A 21,891-nucleotide genomic window follows, 5' to 3' on the forward strand; every position below is an offset into this window, starting at 1 on the left:
CTTACTAGCGTGCTCTGTGATTCCTCTGTGCCTTTTAACTATTGAGTATCCAAGTTGGACATGTGACATGAACTGTCTCTCTAAGCCTTGAAGGTCCAGGCCGCTAGCGTTTTGTCAGAGATGGTTTTAGTGCCGCCGGGGGTATTATAACATATATGAAATAACCGTATAGGAGACCCACTTCTTAATAATGGGAAGGCCAGTTCAAATCGATTCTATGTTCTACAATATTACTTCTCTTATCTGAAATTTGTTTACGGGTGAGCTATGCATTACATGCATCTAGTCAGTGATTATTGCCTTATACTCCATGCTGCAAAAAAGAAAAAATATATATTCTATTCCCTATTGATACCTCTCTAAGCTGCATTTACAATAGGGACAGGTGCTAGGTGGTATCATCAGCTGGAGATGAGTGTTCATTCAGATCGCATACATCTCTTCCACAGTCTATAGCTTGACTGATTTTTTTCCATTCACTCATTGACCGATTTATAATTTTTACGGTGATTTGTACTCAGAAATTAATCAAGGTTGACAGAAATTCATCATAGTTGACAGAAATTAATTGAAGTTTGCAGACATTTTTCAAATTTGACAGAAATTAATCAAAGTCAAAAAATGTTACTGATTTAATGTGTCCATTTGCAGTTTCTCTGTAGCTTCTGAATATAAGATTTAGTGGTGGGAGACTTGAAGTTACTGGGGCTGGAATTACCACTACAGAACTTTCCAGTGTTTTATTTCCATCCATTTCTGGGTGCTTTTTGAAGTATGTTTGTAGTCATTGTCCTGCTGGAAGGCCCATGACCTAGGATGCAAACCCAGCTTTATGACACTATTACTACATTGCGACCCAAAATCCTTTGAGAATCCTTACAATTCCTGATGCCTTGTACATAGTCAAGGCACCCTGTGCCAGAGGCAGTGAAAGAACTCCTAAATATCTTTGAACCTCCACCATAATTGACTGTAAGTACTGTGTTCTTTTATTTGTTGACCTCATTCCAATTACAGTAAACAGTTGAATGATGTGCTTTACCAAAAAGCTCTATCTTGGTCTCATCTATCCCCAAGACGCCTGCTGGCCCTCTAAAAATAGTGGCGGCAGCCTGTTGGCATTCTATAATTGTGAGGGCTGCATGCTGGACATCCATAAATTGTGAGGGCCGCCTGATGGACATCCAAATTTCAAACTTGACAGAATATATATGAAAAAGAAAATGTGACCACCTCAAATGGATACGTTATTTTACAGTAGCAATATGTGGCTATGGAAAGCATAGTTGGTTGATGACCCTCTAACAATAGTGAGGGCCGACTGCTGACCCTTTAACAATAGTAAGGACTGCCTGATGGCCCTGTAAAAATAGACTTTATGACTTTCAGAGTCCCTCCTTCATAAATGAAAAAGGATGTGTGTGATCATGTCTCACACACCACATGGCTAGATAAGGTAGTTAAATGTTAAAATTATATCTACTGTTGAATGTATTATTCACCTTTGAAAGCAATGCGAAAGGCAAAAACGCATCAAAAACACTACGTGTGAACATAGCTTAAGGTGTGGAGGAGCATTTTTGTTTTTTGTTATTTATTTGGCCTTATATACAAGTCATACCCTGGAAAGAATGTTTCTTAACATTTCTTCCAGGAAAATCCATTTGAGCTTTGTTTTTGTATGTTTTATTGTCAGTCCGTAAAAGTGACTTAATACTCTGACAACATTGTTCACAGATATGGTATTGGTCAGTGACCAAGTGTGAATAGGTTTGAACAAACAACTGGCAGACTTTAAATGGAGTATAATATTTGTCGTGTTCCCAAAATTGTCTGTATTATTACCGCAGTTATATAGGATCACATCTGATGACCACTGTTTTAGACAGTGGCCTAATATGGTATTGGTCAGTGGCCAAGTGTGAATAGGTTTCAACATACAACTGGCAGACTTTAAATGGAGTGTAATATTTGTCACGTTCTCAAAAAATTTCAGGATTATTACCGCAGTAATATAGGATCATGTCTGATGATGGACAAGTTTCTCTGCTTCCACAATACAGCAATGCTATTAAAATCAACCAAATCTGGATGTATATATCGTCTTTTATATAGAGACGATGATGCTGTGCGGGCAGCCAATCACTGTAATGCCACAACCAACATGGCTGCGGCATTACAGTGACTGTCAGGCAATCCCGGCATGTTAATTGGCTGCCTAAAAAAATGCCAAACATGCGGGGTGGGGACTCTGGCAAGTACCAAATAGTGGCGAGCATGCTCGCTCATCACTAGTTGAGATGCTTCAAATCACCCCTGTACAAACCCCTGGCAGTAAAAGGATTAACACCAAATACTTGTGCACAGTTCTGTAGACATTAGAAAAGTACAGTGTATGTCAAAGAACATACTGTATATAAATAAATGATAAACAAATAAGCAAAGATGAAATGTGTAATCTAATCTGTAATACTTTATTTCTGGAAATATAATTCACATTCATAGCAAAAATAGAGTTAGCTTATATTGTAGATTTCCTATATAATAACACTATGTAAATATAAAAAAATACAGTAGCAGCAAATGTAATGAGATTTTACCACATCTTATATACGTGCTGCAAACATTTTTCACTTAAATTTACATTTGTGGTACAGAAGTTTAAATCCCCTGCATGTTAATTTATGTTGCGAACTAGTTACCGATTCTCCTTATTGAAATCAATAGGGAAGTCAACCTCAGCATCAAAACCCCAATGTTGCAGATTTTACTGCTGATTACCTTCCAATCAGATATGGTAAGAATAGAAGAAAAACATTATAGTCAAAGTTTAAAATGAAAAAAAGAAAAATTACTAAACATCTTCCCAGGCACTCCGATGGCAGCACTTTCCTGGTCCCCACTGGTCTGTGCATTCTGGCCTCCAGAAATAAATGTATAGTGAAGACATGTGGCCACTACAGCCATTAATAGGCTATAGTGGCCAAATGTGACAATACATCATTGCTGGAGAGATGGTGGGGGACCAGGAAAGTGTTGCCAGAGACGGTGAGTATAGCATGTATATAGCTTTATAGAAGCTCTGCCATTTTTCCATTGTTAAATCCCGTAAAATTCAGCAACAATTCTTAGTTTATTTGGTATGGCTTTCCCTGCAGCTTTTGGTATATGTCAACATGCCCTTATTTTCCCTTGCTGCTACCTCAATGACGACTATGAGCGTGTGAAATATGTCCGGATTTTCATCCAGAAAAAATGGTGGTAGTTTTTCATCTACATTGTCATCTGCATTACATCCATATGCCATCCGTGTCTATTTTTTATGTCCGTTCTTTGCATCTGTATGGCATCCATTTTTACTTATCAACATTTGAAAAACTTTACAAGGCCAAATACAGTTTCCTATGTTAAGAATTGCAAAGTATCCATAAAAATCAGATGCTATAGTTGTGGTCCATATTGAATTTGATTTTTTTTTTGCACACCAGTAGACCTAAATAGACAAGTGTCACCCGAAATACGGACGAATGCATGCCAAGACACTCAGTCCATTTGAAAAAACTTTCATCTGAACAGGCATATTGAATACCATTGATCCGTGTGCTATCCAATGTTAACACGAACAGCACACATTTTAGCAAAATATGCTCATCTGACCAATCTGTGTTAAGATCTGACAGTACACTGACCATTGTAATCCAACAGGGCTGTTCAGATGAGATTTTTCACACAGACCAAGTCTTGAGGGCTCGTTCAGACGAGTGTATTATATGTATATAAAAAGTATGCATTGGTCCGGCTTCTAGGGCAAACAGCTCTCAGAGGTCCAAAAGGGGATGTTCTCCAGGAACAAAGAAAGGTAGTTAAAACTTAGCCTTTAATCATATAGGTTAAAAAAATTGTCAGAATGTGCAAATATTAAAAAACCCATAATGATCACGCTTACGATTAAAGTTTTTTTCTACCCAAAACGCATAAGCATTATGTTTTTTTTAATATGTGCACATTCTGCCAATTTTTTTACGCTATGTGATTAACGGCTAAGTTTTAACTACATTACCTTTCTTTGGTGCTGGAGAACATTCCCTTTTGGGCCATTGAAAATATATGTATGCCTGATGGCCATGTTTAAAATCGAATAACACGTGGACAGTATAGTTATTCAGTAGTACTGTTCAGATGACAATCTTATGGAGTATCCATAAAAAAAATAAATCACAGTATTCACTAGTTTCTTATATATTTTGGATGAGTCTTGCCTAAAATGGTTCCCATATGGATCATCCACATTGCGTTCATTTTTTACTGGTACATTGCTATATTATCATAGGAAACTCTATTTGGTCTTGTAAATTTTATTTACCGCTGATGTATATAAGTGGATGTCATAAAGATGTTAAAAACGTACATATGGAAAGAATACGGATGATAATCATACATTTTTTTCTGGCTGAAAATTGGAAGATTTTTCATCCTCTCATCTGAACCCAGTCTAAAACAGATGGGAAGGTAATGATGAAACAATGCAATCCATAGGAACTATGTACACTGCTTATTCAATATGAGCACATTTAGTTTTAGATCCTATTTAAAGTGGTCGTACCCTACTGAACATCCCCAGCGGAATCAATTCAGGACCCTAATTAAAATAAAAAGAACTTATACTCACCTCCTTCAGTGGCGCCATTCCAGCAATGTTGGCGCCACTGTTCCTAGAGAGTGATGTGACGTGTTGTGTCACGTACCGACTGCTGCCTATGAGTGGGAGCCCATCAGCTGTAACTTATCAATATTCTGTCAGAGCTGACTTCCGCTCTAATGACATAGTAATGGCTTCAGCTGACGAGCTGCCGCTCATTGGCTGGAGGAGGTGAGTATCCACTGTTTTTATTTTAATTATGGTCCTCAATTGATTACTCTGGGGTTATCCAGTAGTGAGATAATGTCTTCCCATGTAGGCTTGACACACACGTAACAGACAAAGTTAGATGTTTGTGCACATTTTCGTACTTACTTTCCCCCACTGTGCGGTCTAGAATCTAAAACAAAACTGCACATCTCAGTGTTTTCTGCTGCCACTTTTACTATTAGGGCAGAGACAGACTGCCATATTTCTCGTGCAAGGATCACATTGTAAACCTCGTACTGGCTGGCACCTCTCCTAACCTGAGCTTGACAGCTGCCTAGAGATCAATCACGCTGTTATATTCAGGTCAGGAGAGGTGCTGGCCAGTCCGTCCACTGTGATGCGATCATCGCATGAGTTATACGGCAGTCTGTCTCTGCCCTTAGCTACACTCTTCAAATGGCGGTAACCCACATAGGAAATCTATTGACTTCTCGACAACATAAAATTCATGCAATCTTCAAAATACAGCACAACGCAAGCAAAAAAAGATACAGATATTTTACCATGCAACACTACTTATACAATGTTCATGCATTAGCTAGTAGCGTTGAGGTATGTTCAAACTCAAGTTTGTTTTCTATCACAGATTTTACTGTGAATTGGCTGCAAATGCTCAATGTTTATACAATTTCGTTGCTAATTTTAGTGCAAATTTGCAGCAGATTTTACACATTATATTACAAAGGGTGAAATATGTAGCAACCATCTGCTGAAATTCTGAAAAATAATACACATGGTATTTCAGAGAATGTTGTAAAACCTGCACAGTTTTTTTTCCTGTACATGTGGATGAGGATTTGAAAATCTCTTTCATATGTATCTGTTGCAGATTTTTGGTGCAGAACCTATAGCAAATATTGGAACTGAATCTGCTGTGTCTGAACATACTCTTAAGCTTTTACAGATGTAAATGTTCACTTTCAAGGTTTTGTAACTTCTGACATGTTCTGGTTTTTTTCGTAACAATTTACATGTATTCTTCAGTTTGTGTGACATATGCCTGAACCATCAAACCTAGATTTTGAAGGTAACATTGTAAGATTTTTACATTTTTGGTATGTTTAAGATTATTGGATGACTCCATTGAAGAGCCTTTCTAATCAAGACTACCAATTTTTTTAAGTAAGCCATCAATCCAGCAATAACCCTACATCATCTAGGGAAGAAGCATCCAGATGCACATTTTCATTTGTAGAATTACATGGAGCTTATTCAGACATACTGTATGCACAACCATGAAATACATTGGCTGACTAAGTCTACCAGAGTAGGAGCTGCATCTTCTGTGAGAATGGAGTCCTAGCGATCTATTCACACAAGAGATCTTCAGAGAACATTCTTGCGATTAGTAGAAGTTCCCATGGTTGGACCCCCCAGCAATCATAAGTGTTAAAAGTTGTCTAAAGTAACACCCCTACTTCTGAGGTATTTGAAAATGAATTTAAGTAATATCCCAAAACTATAAACTCACAATGGAGTTCAATATATTTGATCAAGTGGAAAAATAGGGCTCTCGAAGCTGGCAGACAGATAATATGCAGGCTATAGGATGGTTGGATGTAGTACGGTGCCACAAAACATCATGACTAGAATGGAAAAAAACACATGCAAATTTACATTTTGGATTACGATAATGTGTAACAAAGTCAGGCAATGCATTGCAATCCCAGAGTTTTATAGCATATCAAGTTGGCAGGTCTACATTTGCAAATTATATACATTTGTCTAAATGTAGTTAATAGATACTCGAGTTACAAATCCTCACATAATACTAATAAGGATCCTCTAACTGATTCTGGGTCCAAGAACATCAAAGCATATTTTCTGATTGTTACACAATATTTTACATGTTAGATGAATTCAATTCATCAATGAACTCTGGTTCAAGGCTCAGTCGATACTTACTGTAGGTGTCGTGCTCATTGATACATTGGGACAATGCATGGACTGCTTGAATATGCATTGGTGTAAAATAGTTTATATGTGTGCTAAGAACGGTGCAGTAGCTTATGTGACAGCCATATATGACAACCAAGAATACTGGCTAGCTGCAGATTACTTATTCAAACAAGTTAAATGCATCTTATTCCTCATGGAGCTGCAAAGCATTTAGAAGGGGAAAGTCTTTCATATTATCCTCTTCCATCAGGAACACATTGTCCTCATGGTTGTTGAAGTGGAACCATGCATTCTCATAATTCTGAGGGCTGGGTGATATGTCACAGAGAAGAGGTTGTGTGGAGTCAGATCTCACATAGACAGAAGTTGGAGGACTCTGTTCACGGTAACCTCCTGTGATCACCTTGGCGTATTGGACAGCGTCAACATTGATGTAATACCTCGACTTCTTTGGATCTTCTGTTGAAGATGATGTTTGCTTAGTACATGCATGTCCATAGCCTTCAAAAGAATTATCCTTGACTCGATTTTCCAAAGGTGGATTCTTTCCTTGCCATCCCTCTACAATGCTGAGTTCACTTGTGATAATCTGAGAAACATCACTGGTGTTAAAAGTCATCTGGGGTGTCTACAAAAGGAAACCATTGATTACTAGATGACAAAACAATGTTATGTTATATATGCATATAAATGACATTTACCAAAAGCCATGCCTTTCTAATGTGGCTTTCATTTAGATTTCTTCTGTAATGTTTATTGTACTTTACATGAAAGAAATTCTGAGAAGCAATTTTATGAAACCTCCAATTAAACCCCTTTATGGGCAAAAATTGGGGGTGGTTAAGTGGCAGTGTATGTTGGTTGATGCTAGTGGGCACAAAGACTATCATTAATAAACTATAATTACCATGTCATGGGGTTAACGCGACAGAGAGGTTCCAGAGAACTGCAGCGTTCTGGGCACAGTTCACACACACTGGGCTGAAGCTTTTCTTTAGTTTAGTAATTTATTGCTTTTTGCCAGCAGTGCGGGAGTTAATCTGGATGGCTGGGTTTTCCTGAGTTTCTGGACTCTCAGCTGATTTGGGTTAACTACTCTCCCCTTCTGTATAGACTCAGCTCTGACTTCCTGGAGTGTCAGTGATTAGTTCTTCTGCCTGACTTGGAGAGTGAAGGAGGAGCGTGGTGTATAGGAGCTTGGAGGTTTACTTAGCTATCATGGTTGCTGTTTTACTGTGTGTTTACCTGCTTTCTCTCCTTTTTGGTTTCCCCTCCTTAACTCCCTTGTGTTTCCTCTGTGGCTGAGGGAGCATTTCGTGTGACTGCTATTTCTGTTTACCCTGTCTATATTTCCCTGTCTTCTCACAGTATCACTATTTTGTACTGTCTTCCTCCCTGGGGTGAGAGGGGGTCACTGTCAGGGCCTGTGCAGGAGATAAGGAGACGCTGGCGGCTCAGGCCTCCTCACCATCAGAGGTACTCCTGAGTAAAGGAATAGTCAGGGCCCCCCTAGTGTGGCAGGGATAGGTGCGGGTCCCAACACTCAGCCTTTTCCCGGTTTCGCCGTTTACGGCATGACACACCATATGATATTTGCAGCTGTACAAGATGCTGTTTTTGGTGTATTTGGTGTGTTTAGCAGGTTCTCAAACTTTTTATGGTAACTTGTAGAAGACATGTAACACTGTTTATTTTTATAAAATCGGAATAAAATTTGCGCCTTGTCACCTTTTCTAAGATGGAGGCCCATTTTCCCATTTGACTATTGGCTGGGTCTGGAACAACAGGCCATAAGTGATTCTTCATCCTGTTGTGATAAAAAAGGACGAGATAAGCAATGTAGACACTGAACAACTGAAGAGACTTTGTAGGATTGGATTAAATGTTATGTAGAAAATGAAAGAGATGCTGCTAGGTAAAGGAGTGATTATAGGGGTCAGCTAACAGGGACACCAAGCATACCTTTCATGTTTCATGATGCAGGTAATAATCATGAAAAGAATAATAAGGAATCCAATTAGAGAGAAAATCAGGAGCATCATATTTATGTCTTCATTATCTGTATGGCAAAAGATAAATTAGGGATATAAATACAGTAAAGTAACAATTTCTAAATAATAAACATTTTATACCTAGTGCTAGACTTCATACTCAAGGAAAAAGTGGATGTATGGGTTTTTAGAAATAAGGTTTCATTTAGCCAACCAGTACCCTGCTGGGTACTAATGAAGGGCCAAATACCCAGAACAGTGCTGTCTTCAGTGTGAACTCCCTCTTACATTGGGGATGTGATAATGTTCAAAATGAGCCAATCACATAAACCCTTGTTAAGTAGTAGTCAGTACACAACAATTTACAGTGATTCTGATTAACCCCATATAAAGTTTAGCTGCTCTAGTAGAATTTTCCTGACATTTTTATAGCTTCCTTTTATAGCGAAAACATATTTATGCAACCACATTATTTGAGTTCTTTATTTTTTATTTTCCACCCTGAAAAGATTTCAATTTGTTTGTTTTTCAGTTGAATTGTACAGAATATAGATGATAATAAAGGTGAAAAAGTTCTGAAATGATTCTTGGTATCATATTTTTACATGACAAAAACCTTACATTTTAACAGGGTTGTGCAGACTTATTATATCCAGTGTAAATAAGATTTTTATAACTGAGCAATTGACGTGCTCAGACAATCTAATGAATGCTAAGTCCCAATCTTCAGAGAACATTACATAAATAATGGCTCACCTTCATGCATTTCACCCAACTATTTATATTTGTATGTAGCTCTTTCAAAGACAAGTCCAGCAATACCTTTACATGGCCAGTCCATTACTCCATTACTGAGAATTCAGGGATTGAATTGATATTCAATTGAGGCTGGAGATCTGAAGCCTCTGTCACTCCAGCTCTATTGCTCGACCAGCGCTGTCTCCTGATTGACTGACAAACTCTATGCTGTGTGACTTAAGGCAAAGGAGCCATCAGTCAAGCAGGATGAGGCGCCACTGGGAGAGGAATAGAGCTGGGGTGATAGAGCTTCAGATCTACGCCCTCATTTGCATATCAATTTAAATGCTGATTTCTCAGGAATGGAGTAATAGACTTGACATGAAAAGATACTGTTGGACTTGTCTATGTAAGCACTTCATGCGCATATAAATAGTTTGGGGGTAAAAATCTTACTGACAGATTCCCTTTAAACATATTTTTGAGTCCTAGTATTGATCTAATATCTATATTGATGTCTGTATGGATGAGCTCAATATTAAAAATAGTCTGCCTCCTTCTAATTTGTATGCTTATTCTGGTTATTCTGATCATTTGGCATCCCACCTTTTAAAGCTTCAACAATGCTAAACACCCTAGAAATGCATACCATTAACTGACCACTTACATGCAGGGCCCCCAAAAGTTGGCACATGGAGTATGTTTTGGTCTGCATCAAGGACTAACAGGCACTCAATGAGGCAATCTACTCTTCCTAACAATATACATTCAATCTTTTTTTTTTGCAGAATATAATGATATCTGTAAGAGAAAAAAAGAAGTGTGCTTCGCTATACACTTTTAAGATACAGTAAGAGACCACTGGAGCTAAGCTTACCATATTATTGATCTGTGTTGCATGACCAGGAGCATGAAGCCCATGCGTAATGGGTTAGTTCTTAGACTGGCCTATTCAGGTGGTCATATACCTTAAATAACTGGTTTAGCCAATAACTATCTGGTTCAACTCCCACTATATATTAACACTCAGCTCACCCTAGAATGCATGTATTTTCAGTGGGATAAGTTAGCTGGCACCAGTTTATCTCCCAGAAGAACAAAAGGATCAAGAATTGACATTCAACATGTCCAATCCTCTCTAACTTCACATGTGATGTTGAATTGGAAGACGCAATACACGTAAGATTGCCAGCTGATTCTGCCAAAATCAGCAGGTTCAAGTGATTTTTCTTTAATGTGTGTGGGGGCATTAAGGTTTTAAGGTCATATTCTTTGGACATCTTGCTTACCAAGTACAGAAGTCCGAATCATTATAACAGTCCCATTCACACTGGCTACAGACGTTGAGCTCCTTAGAAATACTTGATATGTGGTTGATGGCATCAAATTTGGTATGTTGTATGTTGTTGTTGAGCTATTGAGAGTTGAACCTAAAACAATATAAAAGTATTTATTTCCATACAGTGCATAATCCAGTTATGATTAAAATAGTTAATTTGTAACTTAAAAGAGAGCATAGAGCATAATAATGAATTAGAAGTGGAGGAGTGGGAGAGAGAGCACACGGCATTTTAATGAATTGTGGGTGGGTGGGAGAGAGAGCACATTATAATGAATTAGGAAAGGGGGGAGTGGCAGAGCACAGTATTATAATGATTTGGAGTGGGAGAGAGAACAAAGAACATATTCATGAATTGGGGGTTGGGTGGGAGAGAGCACAGAGTATTATAATGAATTGGGGGTGGGGGATGTGAGAGCACAATATTATAATGAATTTGAGGTGGTTGAGTTTGAAAGAGCACGGAGTATTATAATGAATTGGGGTGAGTAGGTGGAAAAGAGAGCACAGAGCATTAAAATGAATTGGGGTGGGTGAGTGGGAGAAAGCACAGAGCATTAAAATGGGGGTGGTATAATTACATTATACTATAATGAATTGGGGGTGGGGTGTTAAAGAGAACATTGCATAATGAATTGGGGGTGTGCAATTATAATGAATTGGGAGCAGGTCATGTAATTTAAAAAAAAAATTGGGGGAGGACATGTAATTATAAATAATAGGGGTAGCGGGAGGTGCACAGTGGGGGCATTGAGGACGCAGGAGAGTGACTGATAATGAATTGGGGGTAGGGTACAGGGGCTAATTAATTTATAAATTTATTGGGTGGGGAAAAGTGGCCAACTATAGTTAAAGAGGGGCACAGTGATGGATTATCAATTTATATTTTGGATGGTGGGTTGCTTAATGACTAATGATACATTAATGGTGGGTGTATATCTGTATTTAGTGACGCAGGGTGAGGGATTATTTTTTCAGGAAACAAATGTAATATATATAGAGGGTGAAATAAGTATTGAACACGTCACCAATATATATTTCTAAATTTTCTTTTAACATAAAATTCCCACCAGATGTCGGTAACAACCTATCCAATTCACACAGGCAAAGAAATGAAAGCATAGATGTCCATAAATTAAAGTATGTGTATAATAATCAGAAATGACAAAGGGAAAAAGTATTGAACATGCTTACTGAAATGTATTTAAAGGAGTTGTCCGGTACTTTTTTTTAAGTTGCCCAATGTATTCAGCATGTGGGCATAAGTATCTCTGTAAATACCTTGTGTTGCAGATAATGCCTGTGAGTGGCGCTATCGCTAGCCGCTCACAGGCATCACGTGACCCCCGGCTGCAGCCGGCTCTGACATCCGCTGACGTCACGACAAGTCCAGGCTGCAGCCGGGGGTCCCTCTTCCGCTTTCCTCCGGTGGCTGCTGGGTTGTGGGCGGTGTTATTCCCCTTAATCTGCCTCTGGCTAAAAATCACATAACATATTTGTAATTGGTACAATTGTTTCTCTGACTGAGATATTGTTGTAGTTACCAGGAAGGCTCTCCAAAGAGTAATCACTTGTAAAATTAAAATCCCAACAGTTTCTATTATTGGTCTAACTACAGATGGTTTAGCCAGGGTTACGGCACACCACCATCTGCTGGGACCTGGTCATCAATTGAGTCACCTTATAAGTTTAGTCAATGAGTGTTTTGGGCTGCATATATTCAATTCAATACTTGTGGAAACCTAACAATACAGAACAAGAACACTGTTGCAACATTATTGGTAAATGTAGAGCCTGAAACATGAGTGAACTGTCAATCAGAGTGATGAGTGGCATCGGCCGAGGAATAGGAAGAGCCGCCCACCCAATGCCTTACAACTCATTAGCATGCGATTACAACTATGGATTTCTCTAGCACAGCAAAATAAATTTCTACAAGTAAGGTAAGGATTTAATCAGCATTAAAACACCTTTCTGCACATGCCATTAGTTTGGTGTATAAAATCTCAATGACAGGTTCTCTTTAACACTAAGACATCTTTTTCCTGTGCTGTGTGGTAAATGTATATTAGAACACTTACTATGCTCTCTTCCACTTTTTTCAATCCAGAAAACGGTGTAGTTTGTAATGAATCCATTGCTTCTCTGCACAGGAATATGTGTCCACTCCACTTGTGCCTGGGATTTGCTGACAGTCAACAATGTAATTTTTGGTGAAAAATCTGGTGCTGCAGAACAAATGATATACTATACCATAAATGGGGGGGATTCCATTTACATTACATTACATGCACTTTAAAGATCACGTTTATCAGGAGAAGTTGCATCTTTGTCTATCTTTCTCCGATTCCAATAAGCATTGAACCATAGTCGACTTAATGCATGGCAAAAAAAAACAGATACAGTTATCAAATAAGGTGTCTGTTTCATCAGAAGCTCAAGTATTTAAGGATAATGGAACTACTAGAGCTTTACAGAGAAATCCACCCCCTAATGATGCTCCTCATGTAATTTATTTTCCATCCATTTCTATTGGATCCATCCTCTTGTAGTGCTATTACGATCAGTTGAGCATGTCCAGTTGTCTCCTTCTCTGCCCCAATAGTCTGCTGATATCTCGCTGTGTAGGTCGCTCTGGCCAATCATGCATGGTGAGACATTATCTCCTAAGTCTCTGCATTCTCTCATTTGGAGAGAGGCTGAAAGTGAACTGGGACACAGCACAGCTGAGCTGGGACACAACACAGCTGAGCTGGGCTATGTTTGTCTCTGGTCTGTCTGCACTGTGCTGTGTCCAGCCCTGGTGTGTCTGCACAATAGGAAGCTGGTTGATAATGCTGAAAGTGAACAAGACTCAACACAGCTCAGCTGATCTGCACATTGGGAGGCTGGCACACTATGTGGAGAGAATGAAACAACGGCATTCATCATATTTGTGGCCATGCTGCGTTTTTTTCTACAGTTTTCCAATATGGCTATAAAAATAGTGTATTCTTTTGCCACAATTTCACAGTAAAAATGCAGCTTTTTGCTGCATATTCAAAGCAAAAAGCGCGACAAAGCCACAAATGTGAATATACCCTAAAAGTGAGCCATGATGGAACACAGCTCAGCTGTGCTACCAATGAGACCTATGGCTACCAATGAGATTTGGACTTACCAAAGATAACAAACAATGAATAATATCCAGAAATCACTATCGCAAGGGTGCACCCGCATGTTGTCATGCTATGTATAACAAAATAAAAAAGAGCAAATAATCTCGTAATATATTGTACTTCACTCCCCTTTTAGTCGTACATCACATCATTTAAAATTATATTCATTAACCCTTGAAATAACCATGTTAGGTTGCATTCACATGTCTGCATTATAAAGTCTGCGTACAGATTGCAATGCCAAGTCTCTTGACTTGATGTGAAAGTCTCATATATGCCTATGAAGCTGTTAGGGCCCTTTTAGACAAGCCAATAACCGTGAACAAAGAACGCTCCTAGGAACACAAGTTTACCAACTATCAGCCTGCCTAAACAGGCTTGTTCGCCTGGTGAGATGATTTTTAAGCAAGCTTCATCATACTCACCACCACATCTTCCTGTTTAAACAGGACATGTGCTGTCAATAATATTATATTCAATGAGCACAGAACGATCATATAAAAAAATCAACCTTTTGGCAGTCGCCTAATGACCACTGTCGCCCCGTCTAAATTGGCCCTTAGTTCAGGTCAAGAGTTCCACAACTGGCCCAACCACTTCAGTCTCTACATGGTACTCTTAACATGCATGTGTGAATTCAGCTCAAGGCTGAATTTTTCTTTTTTTATGAGGATCATCTGTTAACAAAAGTAACTGATGTCTGTAACGTTTAGAATCTGACAAGCCAGGGTAAGGAGGCTTATAGGCCTTGCAATGTTCCTTTAGAAAGTTAAATATGCAAATTGAGATTCTGGTTTGGCTTATATTCTAAGTCATATGGCTAGGCTCTTTAAAGGGTCGATATTTTAGGATTTCTATTTCCAATAGGTGGCAAAAGTCCTTTCCTCTTGTAACATGGTGCGTGGTTGTAGCCACCGCTGAGGCACTGGTCTTCTCATGTCACACATCGGTGCACTACATGAAAGAGTGGGTCCTGGCTGCATGTTGGTGTTTGTGTTGTGTGAGGCTTGCACCCATGCAGGCCACCTTTAGCCGATGGTGTTGGCTGGCAAGGAATACGAACTCCAGAGATTAATAAAGAAGACTTCCGTTCAAACATGGGGACTTTACTGAACTTGATAAGAGTTATCTATAAGGGATACCGGGTACACAGTCTTAAGCATGTTTCCTTCACAGTAAGAAGCCTTTTCTTTCCCACTGTATCCTTCCTCTGTAGGCTACTCCAGGGCTCTGCAGATTATCTGTTCCGTCTCTTTGTCGCACCAACCCAGCTTCTTGGCCGCAGTCCTGTTCAGTGAGTTTCTCGCTACTCCACTACCTTCGGCACTAACAAGCTCTTGGGTCTTTACTTGACTCAGCATTTTATCCAATGACGCCTTCTGGAAGGTCTCTCAGTCAAGTCCAGTGTTTCTCAACTCCAGTCTTCAGGACCCCACAACAGATCATGTTTTCAGAATCTCCTTAGTATTGCACAGGTGAGAGAATCTGGGGCATTTTTTGATGCCTTGATAATAATTCCATCACCTGTGCAATACTAAGGAAATCCTGAAAACATGGCCTGTTGGGGGGTCTTGAGGACTGGAGTTGGGAAACACTGGTCTAGTCAGTAACTCTCTTTAGGATCTCACCATTCCTTGCTCCAGGCTCTTCTAGCTGTGGATCACCCCTTGACAGCACTGAACACTTGTTACTTTCTAAACTCTATCTCACTCTATCCATTAAGCACAGTCCTGTACCTATCACTAAGCCCTCCACGTGTGGGCTAGTCTCAACACTTAACTACTTCTGACCGTACTGTCTGTTGCTGGGCAGAACTTCCTTACACTACACACTATGCACTACATTACTTATCTTACATTATACATTCCCTATAACACTGCTACACATTATGCATATTATGGGAAATAGAGACGTATACTGGCACCGCACCGCTAAGTGCACATGCAGAAAAAACACTTATTTTTTCAGAATCAATACTCCAGGGATTTGTAAGGTGGTGCAGTAGCCAAGTAGATCAAACTTCATAAAGAGTAGGAAAAAGAAAGGCAGCACTCACCGTATCCTATGAATAAAATTGTCCTTATTGCTTCTACGGGACCCGTCCACTCCACTCTCCTCTGCATCTCTCCCCTCTGTCCTTGCCGATTGCAACAATGTCCCATTAGAAGCAATAAAGGCCGATTTTATTCATAGGATTCGGTGAGTACTGCCTTTCTTTTTCTCACTCTTTATGAACGTTATGCATATTACACTAACAATACTCTTCACACTCTACACATTACACAGGCAAAGACCACAATGCAATACAATTCACATGACACAATATATACAAAAGATGCATGACATAATACACATGACACGATTGGTGTCTTCAGGGGTAGGAATGTAACAGCATAGTCAACCATCCTTACACTCTCTGAAGAGACAATTTGCAAAACCTCTAGAATATATTGTGCCAGCACTCTGTCAATGAAAGTACACTGACATATAAACTAGTCATTAGGGCTCAGTCAGACAAGCATAATATCAGTCTGGGTGCAGTCCGTATGCACAAGAGACCTCACACAAACTGGAAGTGGGCAAATTGTAGCTTACCGGCTACTGCACATAAGCAAATTTCTATACGGACCTCAGGTTTGTGTGGGAAAAAAATCACATCACGCCCTAATCTGGTCCATCTTATGGACAAGAATAATGCATTTAGTTGTATGCAGCTTTGTTACCTCTCTGCAATGCAAACAAAAACATGGAGCCAGTCATGTTGAAGTGCACATAAGTGATTTTCCACAAAGACCGTAGGTATGTATTGAAAACATTTCAGCAGGCAAGAATTTAGTTAATTTTACTGACCAGCCTGGTGCATGTAATGGCAGGCTGAGTACAACTGTAAGGGGGCAGACAAACGGCCATATAGCTCGTGCGAGAATCACATCGCCGTGCACGGACTGGCCTGGCACCTTTTCTGACCTGAGCCTGATGGCGTGATGCATTTCTATGCAGCTGTCATGCTGAGGTAAAATACTAACCAAATACTGAACTTGTGAATGTGGCCTAAAACTCAAAAACAGATAGAGGCAGCAACTCAGGAAGCACGAAGGAAAATACAGGGAGGGGTCTGCAGCACTAAGGAGAAGCAGTGTGTTGCAGGAAAATGTACATTAGCAGATAACAATAGGACCCATTCAGCTCTGGTAATATTGATGTACCCAGAGGTAAATAGAGATGAAAAAAGACACAAAGGTAGAAGAAAAAAACGTTATGCTGAGCTTGGTCTGTATATGAACAATAGTTATGCAGATTCTGTGCTTTGTGAAAAATAATGTCATTGTGGGCATCATCCTTTAATGACAGGTATGGTCTGATAACTCATTGAATGCAGCTGTACATTACCTCCTTCTTTAGAATACACCTCAATCTCTCTCGCCACTCCTATGCAGTCTTTATACAATGGATACAGTCTCACAGTGTACCTCTGGAATAGTTCAATATCTGGAAAATGTGAAAAACAGCAAAAGGAAAATGTTTAAATGTTAATAATAATTTGGGACTTTTTATAGGGAATCTGTCATCCGGTTATGCCACCTCATCTGAAGGCATTATGATACAAGGACAGAGACCCTGATTCCAAAAATGTATCATTTACTTGGCTTCTTGCTTCAGTTTTGATAAAATCACTGTTTTATCTGCTGCATATCTACCACTTCTTTTCTACCAATTTTCTTACATAAATTCCTGCAATTAAGACTGAAAATCATTTTTGCAGTTAGGTTCCCTTAAGAATTTTGCACCGTCAATGGGGTTGGACACATTATCTTTATTTAATCAGATGTGTTGAAGACATGATTTTGTGAGGCTTCTAATTGTACAAGGCCGATCGACATGACTGGTCACATGCTCCTCTACCAGCAGCCATTGTATGATCTGGAGAGCTGTGCGGTCTGTGAGGAAAGCTGCACTAACAAGAGCAGGAGGGGAACCTGTTATACCTATATAATAGTAAGTGCTACAATATTCTATCTTCAACACATCTGATAAAATAAAGATAATGTGGCCAACCCCAACTTGTTGGCTGAGCCATGACCTTTCATCAATTAGTTCCACCAGCTTTTCAAAAAGTTGTCAAAGCTACCTTAAAACTGCCAAAAGTTGCAAAATTGTTGTGTAAAAAAATTGCGACATTTCAAGCCGTTTTAGATTAGAATTTAAACAAAAACTGCTTGATGAATCATCAAGACCACAATGTTTGCTGAGTATATATTTCCTAATAGTGACTGCCTTTTAAATAGCCGGCACTGCATACATAGTAGCTTGTCTGTGACAGAATAGTCAGGGCAAACTTGTCAGGCTTTATGATATTTCTAGCCTATCTTCAGGATAGGTCATCACTATTTGATCAATGGGAGTCTGACATCCAGCACTTCCACCAATCAGCTGTTTTCAACTACGATGCCCTGCGGATGCAAACTGTGAAAGGAGTTAGACCTGCACAGCTCTGTTCACTGTGTAATGGCAATTGTTGGACTCTCATCAATCTGACATTAATTCACAGGTCTGCGACTAAAAAGCTGTTTGATTATTTTCATATAATTTCCATGTATTTTGGTGTTTTGATAACGAAAAAAATATTGAAAAAAATCCTAAATGTCAGGACTTGCCACAAACCTATAGGTTCTTCTGCAAACTCTGGTGTGAATCATCGGCAGGCAGCTTATTTTCTGTCCCCATTAACACCAATAAGAACTGCGTGATTGGCTGTGGGCAGTCAGGTGGTTAGTGACATAATGAAAGATCCTATTATGGTGAATATGAAGTGTTGAGTCAACAGCTGAATATTACAGACTTTGTGAAAAAAGTATACTTTGCATACTTCGTACTATAACTTGGAGATCAAAATAAAGTTTGAGCGCCTCATAAAGTGTGCAAACGGTGTGTTGAGGACCTCCGAAATTGGTTCAAAGGTAAGTAAAAAGCTTTACGTTATGGGACTCCTATAGTATTGCGAGAGCAAAAGAACCATAGTGATGACTGTTACTTTTGATCATGCAATGTGAAAGGGTATAATTCCAAATAGAAGCATTCCATTTCATACCCCAATCTTCACTCAGCAATTCGTCCCATCCCCCATGGCACAGATATACCAGTACCCAAGGCCCCTGTTGCCTTTATAGACATACCTAGCTCCGATGAAGGTGGAATCATACCTGAACCAGATGACGAATCAAGTTCTTACTTTGAAGATGATACAAGAACAACATTTTTTTCCAAGGAGGAGATGAAGGATTTAGTAAGAGACTGGAATCTTCCCAAAGATGCCACTGAGTTACTTGGATCAAGGCTCAAAAGCAGAAATTTATTGTTACCAGGACTGTCTTTATCATGGTTTAGACATCGTGAAAAGGAGTTCGTTCCTTACTTTGCCCAGGAAGACAAGTTGGTTTATTGCATTGATGTCGAAGGTTTGATGGGTCAATTCAAAATCCAATATGATTCAGCGCGATGGTTTCTTTTTATAGATTCTTCAAAAAGAAGAGTCAAAGCAGTTTTACTCCACAACGGCGGTTTTTACGCTTCCATCCCTGTAGGTCATTCCGTACACTTGAAGGAAACCTACGAGAACTTGGAATTGGTTCTTCGTAAACTTAAATATGAAGACCACGCTTGGCAAGTGTGTGGGGGTTTGAAGGTCTTGTGCATGCTGCTTGGGCAACAAGCTGCCTATACCAAATACCCTTGTTTTCTGTGTCTGTGGGACAGTCGAGACTGACAAAATCACTGGACCAAGAAGAATTGGCAGCCGAGGGTGCTCACAGTCGGAGAAAAAAAGGTCCTCCAAGAAACTTTGGTACCTCCCTATAAAGTTCTTCTACCACCTCTCCACATAAAATTGGGCTTGATGAAGAAATTCATAAAATCACTTCCAAGAGATGGGAAATGCTTCAAATACTTGGTCACCAAGTTTCCAAGCCTCTTGGAGGCAAAATTGAAGGAAGGTGTGTTCGTCGGACCAGACATTAGAAGGCTTATAGCTGATAAAGAGTTTGTCAATACCATGACGGATCGTCAAAAAGAAGGGTGGATTGCATTTAAAGAGGTCGCAGAGAAATTTTTAGGCAATAAAAAAGATCCTGTCTGCAAAAAGATCGTCGGACGAATGCTGAAAGCATTTCAAGCTTTAGGTTGTCTGAGTTTGAAAGTGCATTTCCTCCATTCCCACCTTGACTACTTTTCTGAAAATTTGGAGCTGTGTGTGAAGAGCAAGGTGAACGATTCCACCAGGACATTAAAGAGATGGAAAGAAGATACCAGGGAAAATGGAGCCTTACAATGATGGCAGACTACTGTTGGATGCTTCAGAGAGACATTCCAGATGCTACTCACAAGCGTAAATGTACCAAGAGGAGCCTCACAGGGAAAAAATAAATAAATTTTAGTGAGTGTTAGTGAGCTCATTTCAGTTCAAAAACGATTTTCATGAAAAATTTGTAATAAAAAATTAATTTTATAAGTGTATTTTCATTTATTTTGCGGTATTGGCTTATTTAACATAGTTACCTAAATTGTCAAGAAACGTGATGTCCTATGACAAAACGGAGGTCATTTTCAGATTCAGCGCACCAAGAAACATAAAGATTACGTGGAATAACAAAACAGCTCTTGAAATTTTATTTTTTGCAGACCTGTGTTATTTATCCTCCACAAGTCATCAATTTCATAAGGCCAGATAACCCCTTAAGTTAGTTAATAAAAAGTAAAAAAAACAAAAAAACAAACAAGACTGTTGGTTAAATTGCACCAAAATTCTCTGTAGGAATGAGATTTCTAAAGGGATACAGTATTCCTAACAAAATCTGTATCACTCTTTACAGTGAATAACTATGTCTTACCTTGCAGAATGGAACGTGCGCTTCCTTTCTGCTCAAATTTCCAGTATATTTTACAGTTTGGCAGCTCTGCACTTTTGTACCACTCTAGCACATAGCCCTTAGCTGAAGACTGTGGATCCCACATTACTTGCAAGCTGGAATCACCATTGGAAGACCCTTGAATTTTAGACACGGGAGTTCCTGTAAAACAAATATAATGCTTCTTGTAAAATGTTCTTTTGTAGTAAATTCATAAATATAGTTCTATCTGATATCAGTAAAAATCTAAATTATCTAAATGATTATTATCTCCTTCAGTTTACTATTGACAGTGTTAAAATCATACATAATATGAGGTTTATATGATGGGTGACCAATGCCACCAAACAGTGGCTGCTGAGTGGCTGTAGCAATCCCCTGCAGGAAGAAGAAGCAAAGAGACCTGTGGGGTCCGGGAGTTGAGTTTTACTGGAACTGTCTTTAAAATCCAACTAAGTAGTTGACAGCTCTTTAGGTGGGGGGGGGGTTGCCTAACTGGGCAAGTAATCCCTTATCCACAGCTTTAAAATGCCCCTTCAGAGTGGGACTGATAGAGATAGCTACTCACAGTTCAGAGCCCCCTTCTCTGGAACGATGGAAGTCCTAGTGGCTAGACCCCCAGTGATCAAAAAGTTATCATCTATAGGTAATAACTTACCCAGTTTGGATGACCCCTTTGAAATCACTCTCACTTATATAGAGAGAGTTAATGGGGGCCTGTCTGCCAAAAATTACTGTTCAAACTAAGTACAGCACTTTGTAGGGAATATAGCTTTAATACTTAATTAGTTTTTAGTGCCCCAATTTGTTGCTGCATTTGCCTAAAATTGTTATTTTCTTTAAATGAGCTAATAGTGTGCTTGATGCACCCTTAACGTGGCTGAGCAGTTCTAAGCACCGACCTGATTGAGATCTATGTCTGCCTTCCTCTTCCATAATTGACAGCTCTTTCTTT

The 21,891-nt window shown here is 39.3% G+C and overlaps 1 protein-coding gene across 1 annotated transcript in view; it reads right to left on the reverse strand.

Annotated features, from left to right (window-relative positions):
• Window positions 1–2,467: 2,467 nt before the first annotated feature.
• Window positions 2,468–21,891, reverse strand: part of CSF3R (colony stimulating factor 3 receptor) — a 78,150-nt gene continuing 58,726 nt past the window's right edge. The window contains exons 11-17 of the mRNA XM_073665908.1: window positions 20,919–21,098; window positions 17,425–17,523; window positions 12,958–13,104; window positions 10,827–10,967; window positions 8,771–8,867; window positions 8,537–8,615; window positions 2,468–7,436 (exon numbers count right to left, since the gene is read on the reverse strand). Of these exons, the coding sequence (XP_073522009.1) occupies window positions 6,993–7,436; window positions 8,537–8,615; window positions 8,771–8,867; window positions 10,827–10,967; window positions 12,958–13,104; window positions 17,425–17,523; window positions 20,919–21,098 (1,187 nt within the window). The 3' untranslated portion in view covers window positions 2,468–6,992. The remainder of the gene's footprint in view (window positions 7,437–8,536; window positions 8,616–8,770; window positions 8,868–10,826; window positions 10,968–12,957; window positions 13,105–17,424; window positions 17,524–20,918; window positions 21,099–21,891) is intronic.

The sequence above is a fragment of the Phyllobates terribilis genome, unplaced genomic scaffold (genome assembly GCF_046119375.1).
Source record: "Phyllobates terribilis strain yellow unplaced genomic scaffold, ASM4611937v1 Scaffold_2__4_contigs__length_985480577, whole genome shotgun sequence".
Lineage (NCBI taxonomy): Eukaryota > Metazoa > Chordata > Amphibia > Anura > Dendrobatidae > Phyllobates > Phyllobates terribilis.